Genomic DNA, 10,731 nt, shown 5'->3' with positions numbered 1-10,731 from the left:
AAAATTTAATAATAAAAATAATAACAATCACAACAACAATAATAACAATAATAATAAAAATAATAATAATAACAGAAATAATAATAATAATAACAATAATAATATAAGTAAAAAAGATAATAATTATTCATAAAAAAGCGGAAAAAAAAATTGAATTGCACAGATCTGGGCGACCAGACCCCGTTCCAGTGGCAGAAAAAACCGCGGCTGGACCCCGTTCAGTCGCACAAATTTTGTGCGACTGAACCGGGTCCAGCCGTGGTTTTTTCTGCGACTGGACCGGGGTGTGGTCGCCCAGATCTGTGCGACTCGTTTATTTATTTATTTTTTTTTTCAAATAAGAAGATTCGAAAGAAAAATTATCTCGATTAATTGTTTGCGGATTGAACTTCTTAGTTTTTGCTCCAAGAATTTGCTTTTGTAAGTTTTTTTTAAGTGTGATAAGAAAATTTTTAGTGAGATTGTGGTATATATAGGAAATTTTAGGTCCAGTGACAAAATCGTAATTTTTTGAAAATGCAGGTGTAAATTCATAATTTCATTTTGCGGTGGCAATAAAATAAAAGGGGTGGCGAAGTTTAAGGATATGCTATTTTTTTGATATAGTCAACATCAAGATTGAGAGCGCCATTCTCTCTCAATTCAAAATTTTGGACACTAACAAATTCGCCATTCACCTTCTTTCTCAAGTCTCAACCTACTTCTAGTTCTACACTTCTACACTATCAGTGTTCAATTTGTTCCATCAAGTGTTTCCTATGATGATGCCATTACCATGACGGCTGGACTACTACTACTAGTGGTGTTCGAATAGTATCCGATATGCATTCAATTCAGAGATACAACTACTTCCATGGACGGGGAGGCTAAGCCTAAGCTTCCGATCTCCGATTCCACTCTGTTCTCCAACTCCTCATCTTCTTCTCAACCAGATTTTCTCCGTAATGTTCAAGCCGCTTTCAAACGTCACCGCTCCATTGGTACCTTTTCTCTTTCTTTTTCTTCATTTTTTATCTAGGGTTTCGTTTACTTCTTTTTACTTTACGTTTTCTTAGTTACCAATCAATATCCCCAATCTAACCAGAAATTTTGTTGTAATTGAACAAACGAGTATTACGTTTAGTTCCTGTTAGAATTGATTGCAGTGCAATGTTAGAAACCAATTAGGTGCTTTAATTTTATGTTCTGAATGGATCGAATTGAAAAAGAAATTCACCTATTGAGAAATTATCTAGGTTAAATCAACTGTCATTTATCCCAATTTGATTATTTTTTTCCTAATACATGCAACTTTATCATAGGTACAATGCAATCAACTAATTTGTTGCCTAGACGTAGTGTGGCACCACAAAGGGTTATCTCGAAAAACTCGGATTTGTATTCTGGGTTAACAGTTGAGACTAAGAGGTGCGTTGAAGTTGATTCTGATGTTAAGAACTTTGATGGAAGATCGAGTCAGAGAGCTTCTGTCATGGTTGACTCTCAGGAGGATGCTTCATTTACACCTCCTTCCATCTCGGGCACCGTTACAAGTATGTATGATGAGAAGTATAACCCATTTAGCGGGTGCGTGAAGGAAGATCAACCTGTGGATAATTCTAAAGATATTGACATGAATGATTCATCCTATGTTGAATCAAAACATTGTCAGACGGAGGGTTCGAAGAAAGTGAAGTTTTCATTGTCATGTTCAGCTATCTCACAGGGTAATATATGGTTCATTTTCATGATATCATCATTTAAATCACTCCTCTTGTTAATAATAATGTCATTTCTTAACTTCTAGTAGCAAGCAACACACTTTTCAAGTAACTTGCTTATCAAACTGTTCATATCAGTATAACATTACTCTTAGTGTTTTTTTTTGCTATGTTTACATGTAGCTTGTGTGGTATTCACTTTCTTTGATACCAATTTTTTGTTCAAACTATACTCTTTAGTTGGTTTTTTTGAGGTTGGGTAAACATTGCATTGCCCAATTATCAATTTGGAAATGGTGGGAAATGTACCTTTTCCTTCTCTTCAAATGTGCTATCAATGCAGGGGATGGTCAAATTACCACCAGATTGGATTTGGATACCAGATTGGACAACTTATCTTCTCATATGGATTCACTTGCATTGACAGAGATGGAATGGGAGGCAGCCAATCAACCAGAGAAATCAAATGTCAATAAAAATGAACCAAGACATCGAAATCTTGTTGGCGCAGATGCTGATGGTGTTTTGAAAGCTGATGGAGGCCCTTCTGCACCAGCAACAAGAATGTCAGCTCATCAGAACCAGCTACACCACTTGAGGAATTTTCTCCATAATGATGCAAGCCATCCAATGACCCAATCTTCTGTAGTGGGATCATCTTGCGCTACCACAACATACCTTAATGCAACATCTGCACCGATTCTTAACTCAACAACAACTCATTCTGCATGTCCACACCATAGTTCATCTGTAACAGCCTCGGCTGTTACCGATCTGAAATCTCATAACATAGCCCAAGGAGATGTCATACAACAAGGATGTCCTACATCTGTGCTTGTTAGCGGAGTTAATGCTGACAGGGAACTCAGTGGAGCTCAAGCTTCTAGCTCCACAACAAATGTCTTGGCACAAGTTGAAAAAGTCGATGAAATCAACTTGTTGAAGCCAAGCCAAGTGCAGAAAGATCCATCTCAAAATCAATTTCAGTCCACAATAGAGAAAGCAAAACGGGGTGATGCTTCCATTATCCCCCCACCTTGCTCTACATCAAGGGACCTTGCTTCTGATGCAAAGCTGGAGCCTGCTAAATCAGAGAAACAAGAGAAGGTACCATCTCGAAAAAAGGGTGGTGATCCTGACTTGTTCTTTAAGGTGAATGGTAAACTTTATCAAAGGCTTGGCAAGATAGGAAGTGGTGGAAGCAGTGAAGTTCATAAAGTTATTTCATCTGACTGTACAATTTATGCCCTGAAAAAAATAAAACTTAAAGGTCGTGATTATGCAACCGCATTGGGATTTTGTCAAGAGATCGTCTATTTAAAGAAGTTAAAGGGGAAAGATAATATTATCCAACTTATTGATTATGAGGTGAGCATTCTTTAGATTCTTATGTTTTCAGTCTGTCTTTGCTAACAAAAGTTTCTCTAAAAATTGGATAGGACATGGCTCCTTAAAAATTGATGTACACATCCATGATCTTTCTCCTTTTAGTCTACTCATTTGTACTGTACCAAGCCAATGCTATTGTGTGTGTACTGAAAGCAGCCTTCAGGCCTAAATTAGGTATATCATGCATATGATTTCTCTCATATCATCAATCATCATAGCTGAGTTCACTGAAGCTTAGTCTTTTCCTCGGCAGAGAAGAACCTTTCTGAATATTTGATTTAACCAAAGAGTTGGTATCTGTCCAGGTTTTCGTTTCTTATTTAGCCTATAAGAATAGAGACTAGTCAAGTCATAATCCTTTTTATATTTTTGCTTTGGGACTTTTAATTGACTAAGCTGTTTTGGCTCTTTTATCTTAATAGGTCACAGATAAAGCTTTACTTCACGAAGTCATGAATGACACATCCAGTAACAAGGACAACAAAGTAAAGGATGATGGATGTATTTACATGGTTCTTGAGTACGGAGAAATTGATTTGGCTCACATGCTGTCACAAAAGTGGAAGGAAATTGAACGCTCGAACTCAACTATGGATGAAAACTGGCTTCGTTTTTACTGGCAGGTTAGTGGCCTTATTCTTGGTCTACTTAATCTTGACAGGAATTGCAGCTTTATGTAGAAAAAACTCAGATATCTGCTGAACTCTTTTGTCTTATTACAACATGTTATATTACCCAATTCTAAGTGGCTCATTCGGTTGCATGTAATCTTGTTATTTTTGATTGGCTTTGATTACAAACATTATGTGGAACTTCACAAAAACTCAAAATTTAAAAACCTCATCTCTATAGGATAATAAAAATCTTACCTTATGACTACTGTACATATAAAAGTTCCACTTTTATATCATATATTCCTCTCAAGTATTTTTTGTTCGTATTTTTGTTGCATCTTTAAGCTTGTATAGTTCACTTATCTACATTAATGGAGGGTCACAAAAACCGATATTAACATTTAAAGCAACGAAAAGTACTTTAGATTAATAGATGATATAAAGTTGAGATGTTTTTATGTTCATCAAAATGTGGATCAAAAGGTAGGTTTTCATTATCATATTAGGTAAAGGTGTGATTTTTAAATTTTAATTTATCTAATACTCATTTGATTGAGTGTTATTTTACTAGTCTATACTAATCTAAAACTAAAGAATTATGAATCATTTTCTCTATTGAAAAATAACCTTGGTGTTAAAAAGTGCGCCTCACGCATGCCTCTAAGAGAGGCCTTAGAAAAATGGATTCTCTTAGTCTACGCGATACCTAAGGCGTGCTCTTCTGTGCACTTTATGCGGATTGTGCCTTGCCCTTTTTCACTTTTTACTCTTTTGGTTTTCTTTGGGGATAAGCCTTTTTATTATTGTGTCATCGAACAAATAGATAAAAAGGAATTATATCTTATTTGAAGTGAGAAAGACGACGAAAGCAAACATAAGGATTTGCTTTGAGACCTAAAAGTAAGGAGGCTTCTCTCTCACAATGCCTCTACCGCCACTACGTAGCTTGATTTTTGTTTTATTTTTCTCTTTTATATTCTTCTTTCTTGTAGATATCTTTTCTTATCTTCTTCTAGATTCTTTTTCTGTTTTCCTTTTTTCTTTTGACTTCTTTAATACTTATGTTACCTCTTGAGCCATTTTGCACTATAGTAGTGGTTTAGTGCAATGATTACAAATGTTTTAGATCTTTATGCAACAACAATATGAATGTCACATTGCTTCAAGTTTTAAATATGCTGTAAATTGTTTTATAAGCTTTTTAGGAAAACTGGATTCCTCACCTATTGAAAGCTCGTGCTTTTGCCGTGTGCCTTGCACATAGGCTCCAATGCTCTTCTACGCCTCGGTGCGCCTAACACCTTTGTAAAACTTAAGAGGGGATGGTTTTGTAGTTTTTTTTTGAATCCTCTTTTAGAATCTAAGAAACTGCGTAAGTCCACTTGGACACAGTGCTTGTGCCAATGCTCAAAGTCTTCAAACTAATATATAACCTATGGTGAATACTTAGTTTTAAGAGGCACGAGGCGCCACAAAGGGAAAAATGTCTTTTTTTCCAAGGCACAACGCTGCTTTAGCACATATAGTCATAAGATAACTTAGTTCTGAGTTGAATGTATTCTCTTGTAGGATCCAAAAGGTATAAAGATCCAGCAGGAGCTGATGAAATCATTGTTCAGCTATAAATCATTATAAATTGATGTCAAGACAAGCACAAACAAAATTAAATGATAGCACAAACAAAAAAGTATATGCTAAGACTCGATCAGTATGACAAAATGGGCAGAAAAATTAAGTAACTAAATTAAACTACACATCAAATACACCATATTTTTATCATTATTCTTTTAACTAATTTGTAAACAAATTAGAGATTAAATGAATCATTGTAATTAAACTAATAAAGATAGGAGTAGAAGTATAAAATAAAAAGAAAATCCAAGCATTATGAAACATAATCTCATAGAGAAGAATCAAGAGCAAAGAAAGAAAACCGAACGAGAGAAAAGCAATCGAATTTAGAAAGAAAAAAGAAGAAAAGAGTAAAAATAGAACGAAGAAAAAACGGGAAGAAAAATACCCAGTCAAGAATGGCAAAAGAGAAGAATGGTGTTATAGTTGCTTTCTTCATCTACTTTGGCTAGGGCAAAAAAGGCTTTTTTCTCTTCTAAATTCAAATAAACTATGTCTTCAAGGGTAATCTAGTAAATCAAGTAAAAGTAAGTATTTTAGAACCTCAAACTTAAACAATGCAAAAACAAAAGGTAACATACAAGAGGCTTAGGCGCGCGCCTCTAACTCACCTCTTATACTGCAATGCGCCTTGAGTCTTTGAGGCAATTTTTTGGTCACCTTGGTGCCCCTCACGCCTAGGAGTATCTCAAGCGCGCTTTTTAAAACCAAAGGTGAATAGGGGCGCCCAATTATATTTATTTTATGATTACAAACAAAGTTCATAAATATTAGATTTGCTACACCAAATGTGTTTGTTCACCATGAAGTGAGAGATTTCTTTGGTTTCGAATTATAGTGGATGGTTGACTTGTAAAATAAATTGTTTAATTTTTGACACTTATATGTGTGAACATGTGGGTGATGTTTTCCATCAAGGGTGAATCAAAACTAACCTTTCAAAGGTTAGGTTGTGTACATGTGACCTCTGTAACCCCGCCAAGATGAGAGCCAAGTGAGAGTTACTTAATAGCATTGGGTAATGGAGTCCTCTTAGAAATCCAGTTAAAGAGGGTTGCGTGCCAATCACAATGGACATCAATTAAAGATAAAACAAACTAGCCACTAATCAGATCATGCAACATAGTATCTGTATTTATTTAGCTTTGCTACAACAATGAAATTTTATTGCTAGACTGCCACCTACATCTTCTACTTTTATTGCTTCTCTCAAGGACTAAGAACTCGATTGGAAACAAATGGGTAAATACCAACAAAGAAGGAAAGGGTTTTGTTATCTAGATTGTCAGTGTCATGCAATATACATAAAAACATGCTAGAAACAAGAATTCTGCCCTTTCTCCTCCCATGTTCTCTACACTTTCCATGTGGAACGAAACTATATTACCATTCCTCTACAAGGTCGAATGGGAAATTTCACTATTCCATCGAATGGAGAAGAAGCAATTTACTAAATCTTTAATCGAGCAAGGTCAAAAGTCTGAGATAATGACAAATTTAGTGGCTCTCACCTAAAAGCTTTCACATGTTGTGAGTTTTGGCCAGACCATCTCTATGCTTATAGCTCTTTGTAGCTGCTTTTGCACAATTTTTCATGCAAAATAACTCTCATCATTTATAGAAGCATCTGTTACACCAAAGAGGGGGTTCTTGTTTCAAGATAAACCAAGAATTCTCTGCAAAGACCAATTGTGCTCTTTGCACGGTATGCTTCCTGAACAGTAGTAACAACTAGTATCTATGAATAGGAATGCTCAAGCTTTAAAACTACACCTGTATATAGTATCACTACTAGTGCTAATACTACCTGAAACCAATGCCATTCTTATGAAACATCAATGCTTTGGCATTATTGATGTTAATTGGGACAACATAGTTTCTTCTTTAAGGACTAGATGAGGACTGAGGAGTGTGTTAAAGATTAGGGTTCTAGAACGTCATAGTATATTAGTGCATAAAAGTTAGTAATAAAGAATAAGAAAGGGAAAGTAAGAAAGAAAGCTAAGAAAGATAGAGAGCAGATTTCGAGCAACTGCAAAGCTCCCAAAGAAGAACTCTAAATCATTTCATTCATAAGCATGGTCATTTGTTTATTACATCATATCTATATATAGCCACTTAGTCCAACAACTTGATGGTAAATTTGTTACAAGATTCTCTTCTAGAATGACCTTCTAACAAACTGCTTTCACATCATCAATTCATAACAAATCATTTGTTCTCCTGCTAAGCTAGCATGTTGAATCATTACAGAGTGACCATGATACTAAACTATTATACAATGTACTAAACTATTATACAATGATAACTTGCTTATATCATCTTTGAAGTAGGTTTATCTTACTAATATTTGATTATTATTCCCTAAGTCATAGCATTTCAACCCATTATCCCAAATGTCATTCAATGGCTCTCACCTATATGGGGTTGAGGGTTAGTCTTACCCTCATAGCATGGAAAAACACGCGGCCGCGGATGTATTCTCGGAAATAGTGGAGATATTGCGCTAAACCGCTATAGCGGAGTAATAACGCGAATTGTAGCCAATGCGATGTCTTTTTGAAAACAAAATTCACTTTAGGGGAGTTTTGAATTTATTATTGCATTTTTGTTGTTGAACTACTATTATCATACAATAATATGCCTATAGCTATTATAATTGCACTATATGAGGTACTTTTTGTATATAATTAATTTTCTTATCACTTATTAGTTAATTATTTTGTTCATAATTAAAGTTAATGATTATTAATGAAATTTTAATGGTGACAATAACATTGTAATGGTAAAATATCATTATAACGGTGCAATTGTTTCAGATGGGCCACTGATAGCTAAATCATTTGCAACTTCACATAAATAAAAAATGCACATGATTTATTTAAACCATTTTACTATGGTAGTTTATAATCTGAAACAAATTTAAGTAGAAGAATAATTCTTTGGCTCCATTGAGAACGGGCACCATAAAAGTTGCTTGTGAAATATACTTTATGTTATTTATTAGTATATTGGCAATTTTGAAAAAGAATGATATGAAACTGGTTCATTTATCTGATTATACAGTGAAGGGATATGGTATTAACTATTTCTATATCAAATATACTGGCAGCAAATACTCCAAGCTGTGAACACAATTCATGAGGAGCGTATCGTGCACTCGGACCTAAAGCCAGCTAATTTCCTCCTTGTCAAAGGTTCATTGAAGCTCATTGATTTTGGCATTGCTAAAGCTATTTTGAGCGACACAACCAACATCCAACGGGATGCCCAGGTTATCATCTCTCTCTTTGCATTTTATGGTATTACTCGTCACTGTAATTTTTCGCAAAAACTGGAATTCAGGCCACGCACAACTAAACTTTTATTGTTCGAGCAGGTAGGTACATTGAGTTATATGTCTCCTGAGGCATTCATGTGCAATGAGAGTGATGCGAATGGGAACATTATAAAGTGTGGACGACCATCAGACATATGGTCTCTTGGTTGCATTCTTTATCAAATGGTTTATGGACGGACACCCTTTTCAGAATACAAGACGTTCTGGGCTAAATTCAAAGTTATCACTGATCCCAATCATGAAATCACGTATGGTCCAGTTTCTAATCCTTGGCTTCTTGATCTTATGAAGAAGTGCCTTGCATGGGACCGCAATGAAAGGTGGAGAATTCCGCAGCTTCTTAAACACCCGTTTCTTGTTCCTCCTCTACAGCAGCAGTTGTCCTCTGCACAAGAGCAGAATTGTACTTTTATTCAGTTGATTAGTGAATCTTACACAAATGATGAGAATGTCTCAAATTTGTGTTTTGAGCTCCAAAATATACTAGGAGATCGAACAGCAGCGTCTCGAGATCAGCAAGTTAGATTACTGTCGCATATTTCAAATATCTGCCATCAACTCCAGGAGAACATTACAAAGACCAAATAGGTAAAACGTTAAAGAATATGCTTAGCTCTTTGATTTATGTTCTTTTTACACCAAAAGATTTACGCTTTGTTTGGATTGAAGGTATGAGGGATTTGGAAAGAAGCGATTTGAAGGGATTAGTTTTCTTGATTTTGTTGAGGACCAAATATCTCTAGAAGTAAAAAGATATGGAAGGAAAATAGGTTTTTTCTTACTCTCTTCCTTTCCCTCTTAACCTTCCCTCTCTTCTTCCTTTTCGTTTTCCTCCTAAATTCTTATTCAAATATATAGTATTTTGTGAATAGTTTCCTGAGTCATGAAAGTATTATCACTAGGCCATTCAACCAATTAGTTGAGTCTTGAAATGTTTATGATGTACACTCTTGTAATCTCCATGAAAGTCATGTAACTCCTATTTTTAGCCAATGAGTAGTAGAGTTGCAAAAAATGCACTCATTCTAATTTCTAATTATAATGAATTATCTATTTTCCATATTATTATTGGTTTGGTCTATAGCATATTGTTTTGGTTTATTTCGATGTTGGAAAAGTTCACAAACTGTTTCTAAAATTATTGGGTTGTGTTTTGCACGAGCTCCTTTAAGAAATTTTTTTATTTAAAAATTTAATTTAGGGTCTATCTGGATTGGATGAACTAAAGGATAAAAAGTACCAATTAAATATTCTGGATTAATTTAAATTTCTGAATTTGAAGAAAAATTTAAAGGGAGTAAATTTTTCCTCCATATTTAGGGATAAATAATCACCCCTTTTTCCCCAAGGGAAATATTTAAGGGAACAAAAATTTTTATATCGGCATCCTAATTTCTACAACGACAACCGTTGCCACCTCCCACCACCCATTGCTGCCACCCAATAAAAATCAAAATCTATCAAAAAAACTCAAATTAAAATTTTAAGATCCATAAAATTATTATTCATAAATAACCCCAAATATCACAAATGAGCAAGAAAACTAAGATTTTAATTCAAAACTACTGTAAAAATCAAGACCTAAATTTTTTTCATTTCAAAATAAACAACAATGCAAAAAATAGAAATATTGTGGTGGTTGTCGAATTTATGATAGTGGTTGTGGTGTGGTTTGAGTGAGGTTAAAGGTTTTCATGGTGGATTGTTTATGGTGTGTGATGCTTGAAGAATTTTGTTGTGATCAAGTGGGATTTAAATCAGGAGAGAGTGAAGGAGTACGAAAAAAAGAATTACGCCAATCCTTAATATTTAGTGTTCCACTCAAAATTCTGCCCCAAAAAAAATTTATATTGTATTATTGTCCTTAAATTATTTACTCCCTAAGTTTTTTATGTGTAATCCAGACAAGATCTTAAAGTTAAATAATTAACTTGTAATAGCTCAAAGTAATTACATTGAAATTAATAAGTTGAGACTTAAATTGATTTCAATTGAAGTTGTAGATATGGAAACATAAGTAAAGAAGATAAACTTATGTCCTTTTGTAAAGATGCAA

At 34.5% G+C, this 10,731-nt stretch overlaps 1 protein-coding gene across 4 annotated transcripts; it reads left to right on the top strand.

Moving 5' to 3' along the window:
• Nucleotides 1-631: 631 nt before the first annotated feature.
• LOC130811029 (serine/threonine-protein kinase MPS1) lies at nt 632-9,704 on the top strand. Of its 4 annotated transcripts, none has more exons than XM_057677174.1 (7): nt 632-984; nt 1,306-1,706; nt 2,128-3,068; nt 3,512-3,712; nt 8,448-8,609; nt 8,715-9,263; nt 9,345-9,704. In XM_057677174.1, the coding sequence occupies exons 1-6, from the start codon at nt 854-856 to the stop codon at nt 9,261-9,263; spliced, it is 2,385 nt and encodes a 794-aa protein (XP_057533157.1). In that variant the 5' UTR covers nt 632-853; the 3' UTR covers nt 9,345-9,704. The 4 variants fall into 4 exon arrangements, with proteins under 4 accessions (XP_057533157.1, XP_057533155.1, XP_057533156.1 ...); XM_057677172.1 differs by having other exon boundaries at nt 2,044-3,068; XM_057677173.1 differs by having other exon boundaries at nt 8,715-9,704.
• The last annotated feature ends 1,027 nt before the right edge of the window (nt 9,705-10,731 follow it).

The sequence above is a fragment of the Amaranthus tricolor genome, chromosome 4 (assembly GCF_026212465.1).
Source record: "Amaranthus tricolor cultivar Red isolate AtriRed21 chromosome 4, ASM2621246v1, whole genome shotgun sequence".
Classification (NCBI taxonomy): Eukaryota; Viridiplantae; Streptophyta; class Magnoliopsida; order Caryophyllales; family Amaranthaceae; genus Amaranthus; species Amaranthus tricolor.
The sequence above is the reverse complement of the archived record's forward strand: the minus strand, read 5'-3'. Positions and strand labels throughout refer to the sequence as shown.